This window comes from Dromaius novaehollandiae, chromosome 5 (genome assembly GCF_036370855.1).
Source record: "Dromaius novaehollandiae isolate bDroNov1 chromosome 5, bDroNov1.hap1, whole genome shotgun sequence".
NCBI classification, from domain to species: domain Eukaryota; kingdom Metazoa; phylum Chordata; class Aves; order Casuariiformes; family Dromaiidae; genus Dromaius; species Dromaius novaehollandiae.
Window position 1 is genome coordinate 41,151,982 of NC_088102.1, and position 23,140 is coordinate 41,175,121.

Sequence of the window (23,140 nt, forward strand, 5' to 3'; positions counted from 1 at the left end):
CCAATAACCTGACATCACATTTCTGGCAAGAGAACAGTCTATTTCATTCTGTAACTCAAAACATGCTTTTATCATGTCACATCTCAGACAAACCAGATTCATTATCTTAGCAAGACAATGTGCTCATTTTAACCACTGAAATATTAACATTATAGTGAACTCAGTTGATCCAGAGGACAGACTATCATCCTGACCAACAGGAATTTAATGGTGAATCATTATTATGTCTCTGGTAAAACACACATACTGATCTTCTGGAAATTTTCTGGAAAATAGTCCTCCCCCACCCCATCCCTCTCCTCACAAATAAATGAGATTTTTCACATTCAACAATTCAGAATTTCATTCCTCAGTCCCATCTCGCTAAGTATTTTTAATATATATAAATATATATATAAAAAGACATATATGATACTAAGCTAGTATTCTTTACATCTCACACAGAAGTTGCATTAAAGTGTCAGACCTCTTCCATACTGGCATGATGAGGCACCCTCAAGTTTGGGCTTTTGCAGAGCTCCAGAAAGGTTGCTGTTAACTGCAGACAGGTTTTGCAAAGACTCACTCTGGTTAGATGCTACCAATACCTCTGCAGGCAAAGCATCTCTAAGAGTTTATGAGTAAGGAACTCCATCACAGGTTTCTCCTGCTGGCATTAACCCTTGCCTTCAGGATGACAGTTCCACTCCGAGCACCAGATGCTCTCATGTTACTTACTGGTTTTTTTTTAGGATTTCTATTTTGTTTATTTAGGCTTCCTGTACAGCTTTCTGTCCAAAGACATTGTTTAGAGCCCTTTAGGTTATAAAATCCTAACGCTGTTAATACCAGGTAGCATTGGGCTTTGCTAAACCATGTATCTATCCCCTTTAAATAGCTTATCCATTTAATTCCCATGTTCTGTACTCTGTGTACACAGCACCCAGTACCATCAGAAAAGGGAAAAGATCTGATCTACAGAAAACAGCAGTATACTTAAGTCTCATCGGTATTTTCCTCCTCTTTTCCGGGGGGGGGGGGGGGGGTGTGAGGAAACAACCCAACCCTTTCCATATTGTCCGGAAATAGTAACACCAAACCTGCTGCAGGTAAGCACCACACGAGAGATTTTGAACAATGTCTTGGAGCTGAGTGTTTTACAATCAGTCAAGAATGGACTCTGTTTATCGACAGGTTGCTAAGATACTAAGATCACTTATGTACTAAAAACATATAGACAGTATTTGCTCTTAGAGTGAGCAAGAAATCTGACTGCGACAGAGAAAAAAAATTCAGACAAGTCATTGAAACGGATGCCAAGGATTTTATACAAGGAACTTCATGGTTGCTTTCTCTTTGTGCATTAACATGGTAGTAAAGCTGCATGCATAAACAGCACACAGGGCACAGCCTACAAACCAACAACACATTGTAACTGCATTGTTCACCCATTAAAAAAATAAAAAGACTTTGAACCACAAAATTATGCTGAGTGTGTGGGATGTGTTTTAAGAGAGGATTTCTACCTATTTTTCTCATGCCCTTCCTTGGGCAACTGTCAGTTTATGCCAAAATTTGCTTACAAAAACAGCAGACAGTCCCCAGCAAACTTAGCCAGTACAGAAGGTGTCAACGGAACATCTTTCAAGTCTACTTCCATGTGTAGGCTGGATATAGTTGCGAAAGGGCAATCACTTTGTGAGCACGTTCTTTCAGAGACAAAGTGAGAACTACTTGTTACAAGGAAAAAGCCAGTACGCTTGTTCAGAAGATAAAGTCTTTTATAGCAGTTAAATTAATAATACAGTCCTAAAACAGGGTGTTGGGCACTCATCTACACAAGACCACATTTAACAAGCTGGGGGAAAAAATACCACAGTTCCAGGACATTGGATCAAACTCCAGCCAATCCAAGAGGAGACAAGTCTCCTCCAGCAGAATTCTTGTCCATATAAGCCAACAAGGGAGGATTTCAGGCAGTTCAATCCACAGTGGTCTCTTACTTCTTTATCACTGGAACCACAAATCCACAGTACTACACAGTGTTAGTTAAGTTAAGTGGTCTTTTGGATGATAAAAATCAGTGAATTCAATGCAGTCCTTTACTAATAAAGGATGAAGTCCAGTGAGTGCCACTTGCTAAGAGAGAAGAAGTTCCCATTTTCCAGGTGGATTTGTAAGTTCATATTATTAGAAAAAAGACAAGTCAAATCTGTGAAGTTTCTATGCAATCACATCTGTGAACATGGAGGCTCCATAGATTTAGGGATCACATAAAAAGAGGCAGAAAAGAAAAGTCATCACAACCCAAGCAACTCATAAACTTCATATCTCAGAATTGCCTATGTAACTTGTCTCTTGTTTTGCTCTGGACAAAACTTAACTGCAACAAGCTGGCAGAGAAACCTGAAAAAAAACCTGAGTGCATGAGAACATTGTCAGAGAGAGTAAGACCTTGTTACCTTTTGATCTGGTACTGAAGTTGAAATGGCAGACTCTGAATATGTGCCATACTTTTGAGAGCTCTATTGGTCTCTACCAGTGGATTTATTTCAATTTGATACCTCTTGCACTGCAAGACCACTATTCATATCACAATTCAAACAAACTTGCTGATGAATTTAATCTTGCTGGGTTTAATCTTCCAGGGACAGAAGAACAGCACCTCCTGATGTAGGGTTGCTCCCATTATCAGATGCAATTCATAGACCAACATTGGAGATGCTTGTGATTTCCTGGCAGCATGGAATCCAAACCTTCCTCCCTTCCTCACAGGACACCATGATCAGCAAGATTTTCCAAAAGAATAATCAGAAGGCCAAAAATCTGATCCAATATAGTAAGGAACAACATCATTCATCATTTGAAATAGGAATACTCAAAGCTTCATTAGCCAACTGTATTCTTAATATACTAAATTATACATAGATATATATATATGCATATTTAAATTGGAATAAAATACACTGGATTTTGGGTTGTTCATTTACAAGTGAGCTCCCTCTCTTCCCCAGTTAATTTGAAATTAAAACCTGAAGACTGAACTCAAGCTCATTCCCAGTGTTCCAAGATGGATGTAACACATGACAGGAGGCCAGAAACATGCACTCTGGCTGCAACAGGTTAAAAGGTGAAAGGGAGACCAGATATTTCTGTTTGTAACCCTGAGAACATAAAGAATTGCAAAGATCTGGAGAAGAACCTGGGGTTAAAGGTCACCAGGCTTTTTATTGCAGTTAAAGCAAACTCGGACTGGGTGATCCCATCCACGAGAGGGAACTGCTCTGCGGTCATGTGAGCACTCATCGCAGAATCCCTGGCCACAGGCCCGACAGTGGTGTTTGGAAAGTTTGATGTTGAATTCCTTCCGGCAGTTGTGGCAGTGCAAGATTTCATGGTCTGGTACCCAGTATGCAGGTCGGGCAGCATCTTTTACGAGACCTATGGAGGAAGGGGCAGGAAGAAAGAGGGAAAACAAAAGAACACGTCAACATGAGCATGTCAAGAATGTCTTCATTCTTTCACTCACAAAGAGGGAAGGACTCGCACACTTCCAGTCATATCACTGCCATAAAGTGAAAGACCACCTAATGACATAATACTTCAAGGTAACAGGTAGCCATTTCCCATTTAGGCCTTTCTGCTTTTTAGTACATTCACCCACATTCTGCCTCTCTTCAAAGGGATGGATTGCTTTCCCTTAAATGGAAAAATCTTCTTTTACTCCTAACCTCTTCCAGAGGTGGAAAGACTTGCTCTTCCCTACCTTGGTGACCAAAACACCACAGTGACCAAATCAAGCATTCTGAAATGCAGGTGCCATCTGAACTGAGGAAGAGACTTATTCTTCCTTCCATTGAGCTGGACAGTAAACAGTCCACCAGGGTGATTGCAGGACACACTGTAGGCAAAGCCATGGAATGATGACCTGAGCAATGTATGGGAGGTCAGTTGCACAACAGAAGATTCAAATATCAAGTCTTTGCTGAGCTGCTACCCAGCACACTAAAGACCAGCAAACTTTCACTGTACAAAGTTCACCATTCAAGACCACATTCCTAATTACTTTCCCATCAATACCAACCCAGAAAGCTTCAGATTCTCAACCAACCCTTGAAGAAGTACTCAGTGCTAGCAGTCTCCACAGACAGACTTATAGGCACTCAGTATCTCTGAAAGAAAAACAGACCTGGTAAAATGCTTCCTAACTGGCCAGTCCTTAGGGAACTCCAACTGGCAGGTCACTGCAGTGGTGTATCAGGGGAACATGAATTACTCACAGTTTGGATGCACACACACTTGAGCAACAGGGAGAAAAGAGAAGGTATGAACTACAAAAACAGCATGCTGAAAACCAAGAGGAAATATCAGGCAAGAACACTGCAGGGGGGCTCTAGAACCAGTCAGGAGCAACAATGGAGAACAGGAGCCCTCAGTTAATAGTGGTATCATATGGGAAGTGCCCGTCTGTCACACAGACAGACTTGTAGTTTAATCAAAAGAGCCCCAAGACAAAGAAGCCATCAAAGAGAACAGAGCTCACCTAAGGGAATGTCCATGGCTGTCACCACCGCTCCAAGAGTGTTCTGTACAGCTTCCCCAACCTTCCTGGCAATAAGTGTTCCCCCTTCCTCATCTGTAGGCAGCTCAGCCACATCTGCGTAACACAAGAGTAAAGGGTTCAGCTCCCAACTCCAGCATAATTTCTGCCAAGTTTCAGTTCACGTTAGCCAAAAAGAGCAACAAACTCAGAAGACAGCTTGGGACCTTGTCAGCCTTTATTTACCACCTCCCCAATCTTCAACTGCAGAGTTTTTGCTTTCTTTTCAGCAATAATGGACAAAATACATAGTCTGCTGAAACAACGACATCCCAGTCCTGCTACCATCTCCACACCATCAGCAGGTGCTGGGAAAACAAAGTAAAAATCCAATTAGAAAATGATTCTATCAGGCATCAGATACCTGATAGCTCATTGCAGGGGTCATTCACACATAGGGAGACAAGTTTCACCTTCCATGCCAAAAGACATCAAGCTCTTGAGCTTCCCCACAAAAAATGGGCCAAAGACCCACTTGGGCTGTTATCTACCAAATAGTAACATTGTCTAACACGCAGTGAGGCTGGCTGTGATCCAGGAGTCAGTGACAAAGACTTCAGAATATTACCCAGGGATAATTCTGTCACAATCAACTTCAAATTACCTAACTGGATGCCCCTGTTTTCATAGCAGTTGTCACACACTCGCACTGGTGCTGGTCCCCAGCCTCGCTCAGGCACAGGACGGGTCTTGGAAGAACAGCCATCACAGAAGCCCTCTCCACAGGCCCGGCAGTGATGTTTAGTGTCATTATCTTTAAAAGGCGTGTTGCACTTATTACAGCTCTGAGCAGGACAACACAGAAAGAGAAGCCGTTAGTTTCATCTTCCTTAATAGTCTCATAAGAGAAAAATGGGGAGCAAAATACCAGGATGGCAAGACTCCAAACTGAAACTGTGAAAAAGACGGTTACAATTGAGTGTGTGATATTAGCCCCATCCCAGGAAGTGATTCAGACAGGTAGATGTACTGTGGTTAATCCAATAAATTGCCATGATCCCTTCAGTCACAGGCACAAATAATTACATCCATACTGTGCAGGGCTAAATCGTGGCTATTTGATCTTGGAGGGGGAAGAATTCAGAAGGTGATTTTCATTGCAGAAATACATTCTCTGCAAGGCACAGGTAAACTACTTCTAGCTGAATCACTGGAATCAACTTTTGCATCAAATATGAAATCAGAGTCAAATCTCTGCATCTATAAAAACAGGACTATCAACAGCAGAAGCCAGAATTTGAGGTGTTCATTCTTGCTTTCAAGAGCGAGTGCGTGCAAGCCAGGATTTGCAGCTGTGATACTGTCGGGAGAGGAGGTCACACTAAAGGAGGGAGGAAACACTCTCTTTGGCAAGACTGAGCAGAGTCCCTTTTCACACTTTCTTTGGCTAAGTCAAGAATGGAAAGAGCTGAAAGCAATTCAGTTTTCTCTAAATTGTAGGAGAAGGGCTTACTGCAAGGGAATAAGAAGCATTTGGAATCTACTAGATACTATATTACTTAAAGGGTGGAGAAAAAAAAAATAGCTATGTAAAGCTTTTCTCCACAGCCCAGAAGTACAGCAGCTGCTATTTACCAGGATCTGAGAGTTGGGCCTCCAGTAAGCTGGGGCAATCTGGTCTGTCAGCCAGGAGGTCACAGCTTTTGTGGGTCCCAGGCTAAGTTCAGACACTGACTGTGCCATGAAATTCATCCCATCCAACAGACGCTGGGCTGCATTGTTGTTGTCTTTCAGAAATCCATCCGTCTGGAATGAAATAGGCATTCATTTGAGAATAAAAACAGGGAAGCCTCATTTCTTATAAACAGATGGCTCTGCAACTCACTGCTCCTGTTAGACTAGAGGGCAAGTACGAGAAAAATTTCACCAGCCCTGCTTTGAAACATAAAGGTAGGTTTTAATGGTGTAACATTCATATCAAGTGTTCGCGAGCTGGCAACTCAGCCATCTCAAGCTAGGCAAAATGCGACTGAAGCTTCTTGAAAAAGTTCTTTTAAACAGCAAAGATAGGGGAGCTGCTCTGATGAGTGTCAACCCATTTTCTCCACCATTATCTGGAAGAATCAACACACACACGTGCACAGATGCAATACATACACAAAGACTATCCAGCAACCAGACTTACCCCTGGCCAGACATGTTCAATTTCTGTCCTCACCACAGTGTTCACAGGATCTTGGTTGCCAAACCAGTACTGTCGGCTGCGGTACACCACCCCACAGTTGGGGCACTCAATCACATATCTGCAGGAGGGATTTAAAGGAGGATATGTTACCTCAGTGAGGTGCTGGAGGTCCAGAGGACTAGGCAGAGTAGGGGCTACAGAGCGTCTCTCAGCTGCAGTACTTACCCTGACCAGGCATACTTGGCAAGGCCCAGCCAAGGGGAGTCAGTGGAAGCAGAGGTTTTCGGCACCACACTGACCTCCATTCCTCGTTCATAACAGGCCTACAACACAAACACTCAATTAGAATTGCATGCTTGGGAATCCCAGGCTTCAGGGCCCACGGCTGTTCGGCCATGTGAAGGGTGTAATTGGCATACTGTGGTCTCCACGGCAAAGGGGCCACATATTAAACCTGTTTAGCAAAAATTCATTATCAGTAGTGTCATCTAGAGAATATTTCTACAATAATGAAAACCATGATGGTGCTTGAAAGTTTTTCTGTCTTCTGCACACTTTCTTCAGAAAAATCAGCTAATACTGAGAGATGGGCATAAACAAGTAAGAAGAGTGTGCACACATTCAGTGTGCAGGTGGTCAACATCATCCAAGTTGAGAGCAGCTGAACTAACAATTTAGATAGCAAATAATGCACAGCATGGAGTGGTGACAACGTCTCCAAGCAAAAATACGAGTTCAGTGGGGATCACTTTGTCGAGGCCAGAGCACCTCTCCCGTTTGAAAAAATGCAAGAAAGTCTGCACATGCCTGATATCCTCATTCATTAAGCCATCCTTTCCCCTTCTCCATTCCTCAGACCTCATCCTTGTGGCTCTGCTCACCTTGCAAGTATAGACTCTGTTATCATACTGGTGAGAGTATCTGCATCGACTCTTGGATTCATGAGGGACTCCTTCCTTTGCATGGTTCATGCTCTTCTTACAGCCACACCTGAGTATGTAAAAGCAAACCATGAGCTGATCCTGTCAGATATAGGACAGATGTCACTAAAAGCTCATTTATATTGCTATCTTGCATTTATAGTCATTCTAATCCCAAAACAATTTCACGACTGTACACACAGCAAAGACATCATTTATCACTGAAATGCAGGCTCTTTGGAGAGAGGTGTAGCAGCTGTTTCACAGTACAAATGAACACCACACAACAATTTAGCACGGGAAGTGATCACTGTGGCCAATTTAAATTTCACAGAGAATCTTAGACAGACTTAGCCAAGCTTGGAAATTGGCCAGGACAGAGTTACACTGCAGCCTACAGACTCTCTAATGTGCATAGAAAAGTGGGAACATAGCTCAATTTCCCTTTTGAGAGAGATCATTTCCATAAGCATAATCAGCCGTAACATCATGCTGCTGCAGTACCTTACGGACTCAGAGCAGTGACTGCCACCTACTGTCTTTCCAGGCTCAATCTCTGGGCTCTCCACAGAGAGCTCCAAGCCCAGCTCTAGCCAAATCCAATCCAGGGCTCCGTCTGGAATCAGGTCAGCATGGCTGCTAGTCACTGGGCACAACCCAGACCCATGGTGATGTTTGCTTTATTGTTTATGTAATAAAAATGGCAGGAATGGTCACTATAGGAGACTTCAGGGGTTTTCTTTAGAGCACTCCTTTCTTCTTGCCCCTTGTACAATTCTCAGCCCATGTGCTCATGAACCAACTGGAGGAAGGACATAAGCAGAACAGCTTTGTAGAAAAAGACAAAATAGAGTTGGCAAAGACTACACGTCCAGCTGGTACACAGCAATAACAGCTGTCCTATTCACACAGGAATTAGATTTCAAGGAAGTTCTGTCCTGAAGTACTATCAGTCTGATATTGTCAGGTGTCAAGACTTCACAGAAACTTTATGTTCTGTGGCTGTAGATCAGGGCAGCACTATCTCCTAGAAGGATCAGAGTGCATTTCTCATCCACTTACCCACAGCTGAGGCACACAGAGGAGCATGTGAAATATTCATCTGGAAAGAAAGAGCTGTGAGCCATCTGGTCATCGGGGATCTCCCCACTGAAGCGGTCACTTAGAGCCTGTCAAACACAAAAGAAAGAAAGAACTGGTAGAAGACGGAGTAATGCAGACAGGTTTTGAAAACTTTTACAAGGCAAAAGCATGTGTTCCTTTCCTAGAGGGAAAGCCAGAGAGAGTACACAGCTAACAAATCATGTCTTGCTAGCCTGGAAACCATACAGGTCTAAGACAGGGGTGGAAACCATGCAAGAGAGACAATCTTGAACTTGTATGGAGATAACTTGAATACTTGTAAGGTACTCATTTTTCTCCTGTCTCCTTGCCCCGCCTTGAATTTTATAGCAGAAATGGGTGGGAGAAGACTGCATCCACCTCTGTGTGCACATCCCCATGCCCAAAATAGCTGCTAAAGGCAGCTTGTATTCTCAAGTCTCCAGTAGGCATTTTGAAGGGCCATTTCTCACAGTACCCCTGGGCACATTCTTTACCCCTCAGTATGGGAAGTGCTGCCCTGAAATTTCCTCTGTCCTCCCTGGCAATTGCTCTTCTCTAGGCTAGTGAAACTGCAAGACTGACACAAAGGATTTTTTCCCTTTCCAAGAAGCGTCCATACTCAGATTAAGTCAGTCCTTAGCCTTGGAACCCTTGACTTTTTCAGTTCTTTTGGGCGTTCTGGTGAAAACAAGTATATCTGGAAGCAATGGAACAAAGAACATTTTTTTTTGATGGATATCTTTGAGGGCATAAGATCTAACTGAAACTCTTCCCACAGCTGAGGTAACTATAACGTCTGCCTTTCCCCCCCTCTCTCCTCCCTGGGGGGCACATCTCTGCTATCTAACAAGGGTTGACTATGCACACACATATAGATAACTCTCCCCACAGCCCCTCTCAGATAAGACCTCTATGTAGACATCTGATGTCGCAACATTTCTAGGAAATTATCTTTGAGACCTCTTTCAAGTTTGACTGATACTGGCCAATGGATTCAAAAGTTACAGGGGATGGACATATACCCAGATATCTCCCAAGCCTTGCATCCTTAGGAAATGAAACAAAATATGTTAATTCTTACATGGCAGTAATCTGAAGACAGCAACCTACCAATATGAACTGAGGCATACTAGCATCCCTATCTGCAACTTCCTTATTTAATTACTGCAGTAAGTACCTAAAAATGAAAATAAATACTTGGAATAACCCTCTCCAGCTGTTTTCCCCTGCTGCCAGTCTGCTCCCTAATGCAAGGAATTATGGTACATGCTGCCTTGGCATTCCCTTCTCTGCTTCAGCTACCCCAAATGCAAAGCAGCTGGAGTTAGCTGTTCCAATGGCTGTGGCCAACATCAGGATAGACTGTTAAAATTGCCTTCTTCTACAGGCGTGCCTTCCCTCCCCCAGTGACAGCTGTCATCTTCCAGGCCAATGAAAATATCCTGCTAATCAGGTGCTCATACAAATGCGTGGAAACTTGTAGGAGGGACTACAAATTTTCAAGATCTGAAAACTCCTCTGACATTCTGGCAAGGTGAATCTTTAAGAAAAATAAAAATATATATATAAAAAAAACAAAACACCAGCTGCTTTCTCCACCACTTCCCTTTCATCAGCCCTCTGACCTAATGCTGCACCTCCAAAATAATACATCATTTGGCCTGATCCCATCTAGTTTTGCAGCTACTGCTACATCTCCTTCCTCCCTTTTGCCTCCTAGCCCTTGCCTTACACTACACCCAATACCTGGTTTTCCCAACTATTAACTCCCTCCAAGTCTCCTGCATCCCCTCCCCTTGCACCGAGGCCATCTTTAGGAATTTCACCAATAACACTTTCTGGGCTAAATCCATCAGCTTGCTTATTGCAAATCACTGTCATTAAGTGCTTGTGACTCACAACATGTTACTTTCTCTTCCCCAGTCAACTTCTTCCTGGCTCAGTTTTTTTGCTTTGCTTCTGTTTTGCTCTTCAACTTTTCTCCTGACCTTTCAGGGTCTCTGTTAATCTTTTAAGTAAGAACTACCTACCCTACTTGACTGCTATGCAAAGTCATCATCATCATCATCATCATCTATGTCAGAGACTTGCTTTATCTCCAGATATCTGCAAGTCTTCATCACTGGTTCCTTCCTTCTAGCTTTAATCGCTGCAGCTGACAGTAATTGGCAACAGTAATATGAATAAAGATTGTGATGAACTGATCTTTATAGCAGAGGACTTACTTTTAGTGCTTTGTAGATAACCCCGGGCTGTCTGGGGGATCGAGTGGTATTGTTCTCCAGCTGCTGCTCCACAGCTCGCCTAAGTCCTGAGAAGTCTGTTGGAGGATTGTAAGTCCTTGTTCCCTTGTAGTGGATTGAGCTGAAAGCTTCAGGAAAACAGCTTAGCTTCCGGAACCGATCCTGAATGAGCTTCTCAGGAACCTCAGAGGGATGATCTACATATGAGAGTATCAGCAGGTATATAAACAACTGATGGTTTAAAATAATATTTAAATTGCATGGTGCTTTCATATGCAAAACTGTGCTGGTTTTCCTCATTAAACATCCATATAGTTCTGAAATGGAGCTGTTGGTCCATTTTACAAGTAGGGTAGTAATTAAAAAACAGTTTTCAAAAGCAACCACTCTTTTTCAATGCTCAGCTTTATATTCTAAGACCAAGTTTCAGAGATACAGGTAAATCCACAGGTAAAACCAGAAACATCTAGGTTTGGAAATACAGATATACAGAATGAGAAGCCATTTTTGACATGATATAAGAAAACTCCATGTTAGCACATGTGCTAGGTCTTCTCAGCAGATGATAACTTGGCATAGTTAATCCTAGCACTTGGCATAGTTAGCCCTAGCAACTCATAGCTAGAGAATAAGGACTTGAACCCTACACGGGCTGCTTATTCTCCATGCCAACCCTGCAGCAAGAAAGACCAAGTCCTTATCACCCCTCTGTACAAGGTAAAGCACTTTATGGGTCTGATCTGACATGACCAATTCTAGAGCCCAATACATTCTTCTGCTTGCTTCCAAGCACCTGCTGTACATTTCAGAATGAGACAGGCCCTTCTTCCTTACCCTAAAACTACATAAACACACTCCTCTCACAATTATCCACAAACAGGTTTCTTTCCTATTCCTACCATGATCAGAAATGACCATAAAATATGTATTTTTTTTCTACCCTGACTTTGCACACAAGTGCAAGTATCATCATGGGTCACTGACTCTGACCTGCTGAAACAGCAAATTTCAACAGCTATATGAAACTCCGCATTGCCAATCAGCAAATGGGCAATATAAGAAAAAAATGTCTTGGCAGGTGAATCAAATCAATTAAGAAGGCACTCTAATAATAAGTTCAAAAAATGCCAAGTTCTTCTATCAGCTCAAGAGCTCCCTGGTTAGAAAAGCCCAAATAAGAATGTGGGCCAGCAGGGAGCTGCTGTGGTATTACACCGCGGAGGACTCCCAGATGTTCACAGATGGCAGGACTGAGCCTCATGCGCTGTAGGGAAGCTAAGCCAATTCATTAGCGCTCTTGCTCATTAAAGCACTAGAAATGGACAGCATGAAGAAAGGTTTCAGCATGCACGTTGAAAAAAAGCAAAGTAGGGGCCAGGAGAAGAAATTTACATCCTTGAACAGTCAAAACCAAAATACACTTAACTTCCACGGGACAGTACGTTTCACTCAGACATGCAAATAAACCACACAGTTTAAATATGCATAATCCACTATGACATAAGCCAAGTTAAAAATGCTGGTGAAAAACACTGAAAGGGATGAGAAATAACAGTGTGCCAGACCTGCTGCTTTGGTCACATCAGATACATGCCTAGAGAAAAGTGGTGACAAATCACCCACTGTGGGCCACCATAACCTCAGTCCCACCTCTACACCAGCCTCAGAATGACCTAGGCCCACAGAATTTAAGAAAGAAGAGTGAGGGTATTGCATTTAAGTCCATCAATTTCATTCTTCTTGCCCACCCTAATTTCTACACAAGTTCTGTTTTTACTTGTTTTTTTTGCAACAGGATTCTCTATATTCCTGCCAAAATCCCATGGTGTCTCAATTTCTACCTTTGCCTGCCGTATCACCTGCACCCATGACACGGTACAACGATCGCTCCTAAGGCTGGCAGAACTCCCTTCACGACTAGTCAGTGCCAATGTCCAGCCGACTAAGAGGATTATTCTAGCAGACATGGGGTAGTCAGAGTGCCATCAGGGAATGGCATGCTACTTCCATAGCCTGGCTGCCAGACTGGAAAATCTGAGAGCAAAACTCAAACCCATGTCTTCTACATGGCAGTAAAGAGCACCAATAGTTTTCACCACATTGTAATTCAGTGTCTTACTGCCCACTTACCAGAACCCAGTAGCTTGGTGTACACAGTCTCATGGAAGATGATGACACCAGGACCCAAAGTGGACAGAGGAACATCTAGGCCACAGCGCGCTGTGGTAGCCTTTAGCTCCTTGGTGAAATGTTTTAAGTAAGCCTCTGAGGCATCCCCAAGAAACTTGAAGAGATCATTGTGTAGCCTGTCAGCACGAGTACGGTAGATGACAAGGTCAGAGATGGCCAGGACCTTCAGCAGCAGCCGTGTTCTCTGGCTCAGGTTCACAGTAGCCCCAAGGAGGCCCTCTGTGTCAATCACCACCACTTTGCGGACAGGGTCATAGGCTGCCCAGACTCCTACTGTGCATGACTCCTGGGCTGGAGATGTCTTGAAGACTTCCCGGCCATAGAAGAAAGTGTGGTTAAGAGTGTGAGACTTGCCGTCCCCCGTGTTCCCAAAGATGGACACTACCTTTAGATGTTGGTCAGGACTGCAGTCCAGTTTATTAATAAAGTCTTCTTCATTCCTCACCTTTCAAAAATAAGAAAAAATAGAAAAATATTACAACCATGCAACTGGAGCAGTCAATACAGAAAGCACAGCTGGTTTCAGGATTCATAAGATTAATGAGTGATCAGTCCCTGTTCATATTTCTTCACAAGTTTCTGAAGCACTAACAAGCCCAAAGCAAAATATTCAAAAGCAGCTTTCTAACATACACACATCAATGGGATTTAGGCTCTTTCACCACATAGGTGTTTTGGAAGTGATGCCTTGCTGTAATTAGCTATAATGTATAAAGCTTCTATAATGTCACCCAGTTCGCTTCTAGAGAAGCCAGTCCTTCTAGAGAAGCCAGTCCTTCTAGAGAAGCCAGTCCTTCTAGAGAAGAGAGCATAACCTACTTCCAATTTTGCCAGAACAGTAACTTGGACTCAGAGCATGGCAGACACTGTTGGTAGCATTACTCTCCTGGCAAGCCTCTGAATTCAGGTGCAAAACAGGTGAGTACTTTGGTGACCTTAGCTTGCATCATCCACAGAGGCTGAGCACCTGCTCAGAGAGAAAAAAGCTCCTCTGTTCAGCCGTGCTTCATCTATCCGCAGCGGGGGCTCCCAAACACAGCCTGCCACGGCTTGCCTGCCACGGCCTCTCTGCCACGCTCCCGCTGAACAGATTTTTGTGGGGCAGAGAAGAAAGAAAAAAGAAGCAAAGTTATACACTGGAGTCAGGTGGTCAAAGCAGGTCAAACTGGCTCTTACAGAAGCACCACAACAACCTCAGTGATCCATTTCATAATTCACGGTATTGTGGCTTTTTTTTTTTTTTTTTTTTTTTTTTTTTTAAATTGGAGACATATAAGCACCCCCCCCAACAAAAACACATGAGAGCAGACAACCTTCAGCAGGTAACATTTCTTTGGTTTTACCTAGGTGAAGTGACATATGTTTTTTAAGATAGAGAATCAGGCATTTTCTTTTCAGATACTAGAGCAACGGGGAACAGATAAACCAAACAATGAAACGGATTAGAGCTCTGTAGGAGAGCCTGCCTTGTTTTCACTGTGGAACAGAGCCCGGGTATTCAAAGGTTTCATGCTTCTTACTATGGTTGTTTACCAGTTGCATGTCCTTTTTCCAAGAAGTTTTTAACCAGCAGATTATGTGATAGGGAAAAAGATGACACAGACTATTGGAGAAGGATTAAATTTACCACTTCCATTGTGATTCCCTCCTCAAGGAATCCTCACCAGCCAAAACAAACAGGGCTTCCCCTTTTGCCTGCCTCAAGTTCTGGAAGATCCATGGCTGTTTCCCCAGGTGAAGAGATAGGCAATGCAGCCTTCCATAGTTTATCTGTTTGGCAAGAATGACTCAGAGTGCCATCCCCATCCCCTGCAAGTTCAGTTGGAAGGTCTCAGGATACAAGATCCACAGAGGTCAGGAGGTAATAAATGGTTTCTTCGAATGAGTTTATTCTTAGATCAGCAAATTACTTTAAACGTCACGCAGCCCCATTTGCTCTGGTCAAACCTGTCAGCAGCATCCAGACTTAGAAAGAAAATAAAAAATAGCCAGTGTGACAGACTCTGGTTGGGAACAGTATTCAGAAAGAAAAACTGTGGACTGTAGGGCTGCAACAGCTGCTCCCTGACTCCAAGCATTTAAGGCAGCCTCACAATGTGGAAGAAAACAGAAAATAAAGAAGGCAAAACTCTGTTCAAGGTATCTTTTCCAGTATTTATGGGAGACCATCAAGAAAAACTCAAGACATATTTGCACACAAGAGATGGCCAGCTTTTTGGCAGCTCTGATTATTAGCATATTATCAGCAAGGTAGTTCAGATGACAGATTTAGTTTCTCTAAGTGTCTCCAGAGACACCTCTATGGATGAAAGTAAGTCCTTCATGGGACAGTTCCTAAAAACACCCACCTGTGATTACACAATGTTACAGGTGTGTGAGCAGAGAGGAACACAATCATTTCTGCTCCAGCCTGTTTTGTTCTCTTATATTTGCCTTCCTACCCCAAACTCTTTTTGTAGGGACCTCTCCTTTTGCCAGAGTCAGTGCCCAATCAGACCTGATCATTCTGGTTAAGGTACTCCCTGGACAGCACAAAGAAATAGCAGTCTTTAAACAGCTGCTTAAGTATTGGCAGGGCATCTAATAACTAAGGCCTTTTTAAATAGCTCTGGTATTATTCTGGTATCAGTTTGGGAGAGTCTCTGGAAGGGCTGAGTCAGTAATGTCAGAAGATGCAAAGGACAACAGGGACCACTGGAATAAGGATAGCTCTGTAATGCATTCCCATCACTAAGAAACAGGAGCCAATTCACAGACTCCACCGCAGCTGAAACTGTCCCAAGCCAAGCTAACATAAATGCCTGCAGCTCCAGTTTTCTTTTGCGTTCAATGTACTTTAACAACTATCAATGTCAGGACAACTTACTGTGGGAAGAGGAGCTGGATTTATGAGCCAGAGAGAGCAAAAGCTGGTTCCAGATCATTAATCCAGGTGGCTCCGACAGAGAAGTTACCCTAAATATCACATCAGATACCCTAAGCACTGAGCTGTTTACCACCTTCTAGTGATGTAGGCTCACTCAGATTTCCCTTCAGGAAGGAATCTCAGAGTGATTCAGACAAGCAAATCACCTGAAAGCACAAGAATGTACTGAACTAGGCCTAAAGTCTGTCTAGTCCAATAGTCTGACAGTAATGGATGAGAAAGAACTTAAACAAGAAAAGAGTAAATGTTTCCCAGTATGCTTTACTAGCTCTCAGTAGTCAGATGCCAAAGGACTTCCCAAGCAGAGGCTGCATCTAAATGATCGTGTTTGATAGAGAACCAGTAGACCTACACACCAGGGAGTTGTCTAACCCCTTGGTAAACCCATTCATACTTTCGGTTCCCACAACATCCTGTTGCAATAAATTCCACACAGTATGGGAAAACAAGTGAAAAAGCTTTCCTTCTGTAGGCTGAAGGCCCTTTGCTTGTATGCCATCAGGTGACCCTTGCTCTTGCATATACCCCATCTTTAACCACCTCTGAGTGCAGGGATGTTACTTCCAAAGAACCATCTGCAACAGCCCCCCTATCAGTAGTCAAGTTTACTTCCCTTGAGCAAGTTCCCATAAGTCTTTTGAAGTCAGCGCGGGTGTAATAAGAGTACTGAAGTACTAAGCCCTGTAGGACTTGAATCCTCTTTCTTAGTTTTGTTTCTCATATCTGAGGAAGCGGAAAGAAGTTTGCACAGTACCACCTTCCACTGCATGTGCAAAGGAGCCACATTTCTGTAGCTGTGCACACTACCACACGGCCCAAGAGCGGCACATCTCTGACATGACAGCATAGGGTAAATATGAAACCCTCCTTAAATTGCACAGCAATGCCAGTTAAGAATGAAAACTTTGTAAGTCTACTTAAAACAAGGCCATCTCTCTCCAGCCTCTCCTCTATTTCCCTAAAGCATTTTGCCATTTCTAGTATCAGAGATTCATTTACTCTTTTATAATAAACCTTAGCTAATGAGAGTAAGTCACCTCCTCTAGAAAGAAAAGCTTCTTCAATCATAGCTCAATCATATCTTCTTTCCAGTTAGCACTGTTTCTGTTAACAGTTGTCATGTATCCATCCATTTGGAGGCGAAGGCCTTCAGCAGGAGGAACAGGGAACTTTATAGCCAGAGCTAGCTTTACAGCCAGAGTAAAGAAAACACAAGAACTCACACCATGCTGCTGTGGACCACATTTAGATCTAAAACCTGCTTGTCACCCATATTTGGAAATGTATTATACCTGACACAAGTTTCCTAGATGTAAGCAATAATAAAAAGTAGAATTGTTTAGGAAGAGACAAGAAAAAAAAGAACTGCTAAAATGACATTCCTGCCCATGAACTTCTTGGAAACAATGTTACTCAAACAATAAAACTTTTAAAGCTTAGGAACAAAGCCCATAAAATAGAACAGTTTCCAATGACCTGTACTTTCACAACTTTAACTCTGCTTCCAGGCAAAACAAACACATTAAGTGAACCAGACATTTTTACCCCAGTTCTCTCCTTCCAAAACTATTCAAGAAATCTTCAAGACTTACTAATATTCATGGAAGTGGTGCACAAAGCTAGGGCTGTGCCACAACCACACAATAGCTGAAAACAAAAATCAAGAGTGCTTTGTATAGTAATCATCAGACAGCCTTCATTTGTTAGTCTTACACTGTCATTTTGAGTTACATTGGTACTTTTGTTGTTGCATTTTGAAGTCTTACACTTTGCTTGAGCTTATTTTAGCAGAGTATTTTTGAAAACTAAAACACATCTTCTGCAATCAAGAAAGAAAAATCCTGTGATATACATCATGAAATTTCTGAATCATTAGATTTGTTTGACGACGAGTAGACCACAATATCTTCTGATATACAACCACTAAATCACTAAAAAAGGTATATACATTTAAAACACTTTTTAAACAATGGAAAAATAAGCTACAAGGTTCATAAAAGCACATCCATATATATGTAACAGCATAAAACCACAAACATCTGAAATCAGTCTTCAAGTACAAGTGGACAAAGCAATCAAGTGAAGAAAATACTATTTTCCTTAGAACATTACTTACAGCTTGCAATACAAGCAATTCTACCCTACAGTTCAGAAAACTTTTTAAAAAGACAATGCTTGCAAGAAGTCAAACCATACCCAAAAACAGAAGAAAAGAAGGCAAAGCAAACTAAAGAAAGATTTGCAACCTTTGGTAATTTAGGCATCCCTGAACTTTTAAACACAAAATTGAAACAATTTTAGGTAATGAATTTTAAGAACAGTAAATCAATCATTAAAGCTGGAAACCTAACAGAGCTATCAGATCAGCCCACCCTAACACAGACTAGTTCCTTACGACACAGTCTGCAAATTTTGGCTAGTTGTATTTTAACCATATAAAACAGAATTTCTATCCAGGGTAGATTAATGCAAAAGTCTTAAAGATGCATGCCTAAAGCTCCAGGTCCTAATGTTAGGTCGTTGCATCAAAGTTTCAGTATATGCTGAAAACAAACAAAAGAGAAACCTAGAAAACAGAAACATTCCTTTAACTACAGCCTGTAAGATGAATCTGAGAGAAGGATGACCTGCAGCACAGCAGTGTTGCGTCCAAAATTCACATCTCTGCGGAGCTCTTCACAAGCATCACTCACAAGAGAGAAGAGAGGGACTTGATCATGAGCAGGTGTTCAAGAAGAATCAAGGCTGACTTTTAAGCCTAAGTAGCTCTAGCTTCATACTCTAGTTTCTCTCCCATATATTTTCTTGTACAGATTTCCTATGGAAATAGCATTTATGCAATTATTAAGTCTTCTGCATATAACTTAAAATCCATAAGCCAAATACATAGAGGCATATATTTCCTTATCAAATATGTCTAAAACGTAAGTTTCCTAAAAGTTTTTGAAAATAAGCAGCAAAGAAGAAAAAGACTAACAACCTTTGAGGGAAAAGCTCAGCTCTCGTTCACTCCATTCAGCCACCAAGATGCAGCGGTGAGCTGGGCAGTCATGCCTGCACATGCTAGCCAGTAAGCATACTGGTATGATGGCTGGTGCATGACAGTATACATACTGCTTTTTACCAAAAAGACAGCAGGTATGGGTGAGCTATGGATAGCAAGAGGCAGACATCTGCAGAGAAAGAGACTTCATTAATTCTACTACTCACAGAGCTACTTGTTACTACAAAGACACTTTATTACAGCTTGGGGGAGTTTTTCCCCTAAGAGGGCCATGTCAATGGATTCGTTTATAAAATCGCATATGCCAGACTAGTAGTTAAATCTAATGCTCAGTAGTGAATTAAGCCTTTACCCATTAAACACTTTCATACATTTAACATCATACTGTCCCGAGTAATCTCCTAGACTTCAGTCAAGCATAATAGTGGGCATCTGTTTTCAAGATCAGAGTCCTACAGAGCCTCAAGCTCAATTTCTGAGTGGCTCAACACTGGATGCAAGCAACAAAAATTAAAGGGGGGACAGACACACTCTGATGAGGATCTAAGAGTAAATTCCAAAGTACCTCCTCAGTTTCAACTAATTTTGCTCTTATTCCCCATGCCAGGTACAGGCCTGACTCAACCAAAAGACTGCATTTGTATGACTGGTATTTTCCAAGCAGAAGCTTTTTGTACCTACTGATATGCCTTCATCGCAGTACTGCCCATAGGTACTGTTGAGACTCATTCTATTAGTATTTTCATGGGTTTGTGCAGAGCCTCTCCCTGAACTGATGATCTTTAGACCAAAGTTCCTTCCCACAGCTCTGGCAAAAGAATTTAGAGATAGTATTTTCACAGATTTGTACAGAGCCCAATAGAATGAATCTCAGCAGGACCTACAGACAGTCCTGCAGTGAAGAGCAGAGGCTGCCAATGACTGAAGATGCTGTTATCTTTGTCTCTTTCAGGAGAGTCCCATAAGAGTTAAATCCAGTTCAACAACCCTACCCAAGGAGGGAGAATCTATTTCATAGATTTTAAGACAGGCCACTGTGGGCAAAAAGGAACACAGTGGTAATACAGAACATAAAGAGGTAGTCTAGTTTGGTTGGATCTCTCTAACCCAAGAGGCAACACTGACTAAAATATTGCTATTATAAAATAAGCTACCTTTGTAGTGACAGTTGGGTTAGATAAACCTGCTGCAAGCAGAAGATTAGACAGCCCGCTAACCTGTTTGATAGCTGAAAAGTTAACTGTCCTCTCTTTCTTTTGCATCAACTCAAAAACAAAGACTTCAAGGTAAATGCAACTGCTACAGAAATACTACTATCTTGAAAGTGTCATTTAAGTCTGGGAAAAAAAAAAAGTAGAAATCATTCAGCACCCCAAGTACCCTTTGTTTTGAGTTCTCTAGAGGTGTTAACTTGACCATACTGCTACACTACCAATTACCATCCCCAGTTCACAGCTGTAACAGCAGAGACACAGCCAGGCAAAGAGACTTGGCCAGAAGACAGCAAGTCAGTGGGAGAGTCAGTGCTGTAACTATTAGCTTTCCTCAATATGCACAGATAATGTAATTACCCTCAGTACAGTACCTTTTGCCACTGCCCCTATTAAGAGTCCTGCATTCACAAACTTACCTGTATTATGGTCACGCTCTTCCTGGAAAATAATTAAGCCAGTTATTTTCCAATTGTAGGATGTTCTGAGGGACAGGCCAAGGCAATCTGAGAGTTCTGCCTTTATGTGATTCTAAATGTGATCCAGGTAGAAAATCCAGGTAAGAAACTAAAAGGAGTACCTGCAGCAATACCTGCTTCTCAGTCACCCCTGCAGATGTGAGAAGTGCAGGAGCTGGAAAGGCCAAAGGGGCTGGAGAAGAGCAGACTGCCAAATCCCTTTTCCTTCTTGGATACACCCCAAGCATTCTCCTCCTGATGGCACCCAGGAGCCCAAGACGGCTCACCAGGTAAGTGCAGAGAGGGGCACAACAGAGGAAGCACTAGAAGTCCCCCCAGCCCTATTTAGTTAAATTCCCAGAATGAAGCAGCAGATAGTTCCAGAGTGGCTTGCTATTGGCCTCTCTCACCTGTGACTCGCTCTTCTTCCGCAACCATACTCATTTCAGCATGTGAAGAAATGAGACAGAAAGCAGGCAAGGGATTTTAATTACAGCCCAGGAGAGCTACATGATGAAGAAGGTGGAAGAGCAATACCAGGAAAAAGAAAGGGGGGGGGGGGGGTGGGGGATAGCTGTTTTGAGTCTTACTTGCTCTGCCCACCTTGTGCTCCTGAAACAAGCTAGCATTGACTATGTAGCATTGCAGCATCGGTACCACCATTGAGACCCTGTGTACAAAATCCGACTGGTCAACTTGGCCACTGGTGTACCTGATGCTTGGTGTCCACATGAAGGTGAGATACTGCACTGCAGCAGCTAGGGAGAACACCTCTCAAAGGCACATTCTCCTTGCATCAGCTGCTCTTTCCTGTCTTTCCAAGTAGTCTGGACATCTTTCTCCTCCTTTCTTCTTCTTTCTTCCCCAAGAAACAATATAATACTGGGAGTTTCACTCTTTGACTGTAGTAAAAATGAAGCAATATTTGTTAATGCCTATGTGCAAATTAGCTAGTAGTCAGCCTAGGACCATTAAAAGACTTGTGCATTTGTTGAATGAATGGCACCTCTTCTGTCTTCCAAAAAACACTCTTCAAAATACTGGTATCTGTCCAGTGGAAGAAGGAGCAGCAATTGCAAAGTAGTTTTCCTACTACTTTATTTTGAGGACAGAAAACCAGTGCACTGAAGGGTAGGAAAGGAAACTGCAAACTGGTAACAGCCTAGAAGGGGAGGAATACTCAAGAATAACATAGCAAGAAGAAAAAAATTCCTGGAGCGCAGGACAGCAAACTCCCAGAAATACTTTGGCAAGAAAACCTCCCTGAAGCATAAGAAGGAGCAAAACTCATCAGTGGTACAGCAACAGATATGAGGGACAGAGAAATTACAAATTCTGATCTGCCAGATCATAGTGACTTTAAAAAACTTGGATCCTTCCACATTTCTTCTTCCTCCTTTAGGTCCATGGCAAAAATACTAGCTGTGAATCTTCAGACTATAGGATATGTATAAAAATCACAAGAAATTTACAGCTGACAGTGCTACCCTCAAAGTACAAAAACATTCCCCTACATCAAATTAAGCAAGAGTGTTATAGGAACTAGAAGGCATTATTACATGATAGAGAAATGCTTTTCTACTACAGAGGCAGGCAATAAATCTTAAGAGATTGCAAACTTCTCTTATGAGAGAAGACATTTGTTAGCTTGTTTTGACTGACATGAAATCCTTCACTAGAAGGAAATATTGTCAGTGACTCTCCGTTCTCTCATCGCTAGACTTTGCCCAGAATCAAGTTAGCATGTAATAAGGAAAAGCCACAGTACTTTTATCAGGTTTATAGTAGGAGCACATACAAGCAAAGCAGCTAACACTCCTAAAGAGTTGTCACTCTGTATGTGCAACTTTTTAACAAGAGGGGACAGAGGAGGACACATGGACTGTTACACTGTTAGATGCTGATTATTTAATGATTGTATAAAATGGCCAGCATTTAAATAAGGGCGACATACCTGTCATCTAAACTGACAGCAGAGCATTATAGAGATCCTGCTCAGTACTCTCTGAGGCAAAGCGCTTAATCCTTCAGGTGTCTAACCCTGCTAGAAGAAATATAAAGAACTCAAGGAATGGGGCTGGATTTAGGAGATGGAGATGTCTAATCTATCGGGGGAAAAAAGTGCTAATTGAAAAATAGACTGCTCACTCTGGGTGCCTCAGGGGAGATTTAGAAATGAATGGATGTTCCTTTCTCCCATATACAACTATACTGCTGGTGGTATTATTTTTATACAGTGACTAGCTGCAAAAAAACCTCTCTTTTCTTCCTGCCTTCTTAGTAAGGCTGGCTAAGTTGGTACCTTTTATCAGTACCTTGAAACTCTCTAAACAGAGATTGGGTCATTTCTTATGTCAGAGCTAGTTTCTGGTCAAAGAGC

At 42.3% G+C, this 23,140-nt stretch overlaps 1 protein-coding gene across 3 annotated transcripts in view; it reads right to left on the reverse strand.

The window, feature by feature from the left end:
• Window positions 1–1,283: 1,283 nt before the first annotated feature.
• ZFYVE1 (zinc finger FYVE-type containing 1) overlaps window positions 1,284–23,140 on the reverse strand; it is a 28,379-nt gene continuing 6,522 nt past the window's right edge. For all 3 annotated transcript variants that reach the window (XM_026095675.2, XM_064512545.1, XM_026095674.2), the window contains exons 3-12: window positions 13,102–13,606; window positions 10,954–11,168; window positions 8,687–8,793; window positions 7,586–7,694; window positions 6,930–7,027; window positions 6,705–6,822; window positions 6,155–6,325; window positions 5,184–5,364; window positions 4,523–4,636; window positions 1,284–3,420 (exon numbers count right to left, since the gene is read on the reverse strand). In XM_026095675.2, coding sequence (XP_025951460.1) covers window positions 3,188–3,420; window positions 4,523–4,636; window positions 5,184–5,364; window positions 6,155–6,325; window positions 6,705–6,822; window positions 6,930–7,027; window positions 7,586–7,694; window positions 8,687–8,793; window positions 10,954–11,168; window positions 13,102–13,606 — 1,851 coding nt within the window. In that variant the 3' untranslated portion in view covers window positions 1,284–3,187. The remainder of the gene's footprint in view (window positions 3,421–4,522; window positions 4,637–5,183; window positions 5,365–6,154; window positions 6,326–6,704; window positions 6,823–6,929; window positions 7,028–7,585; window positions 7,695–8,686; window positions 8,794–10,953; window positions 11,169–13,101; window positions 13,607–23,140) is intronic.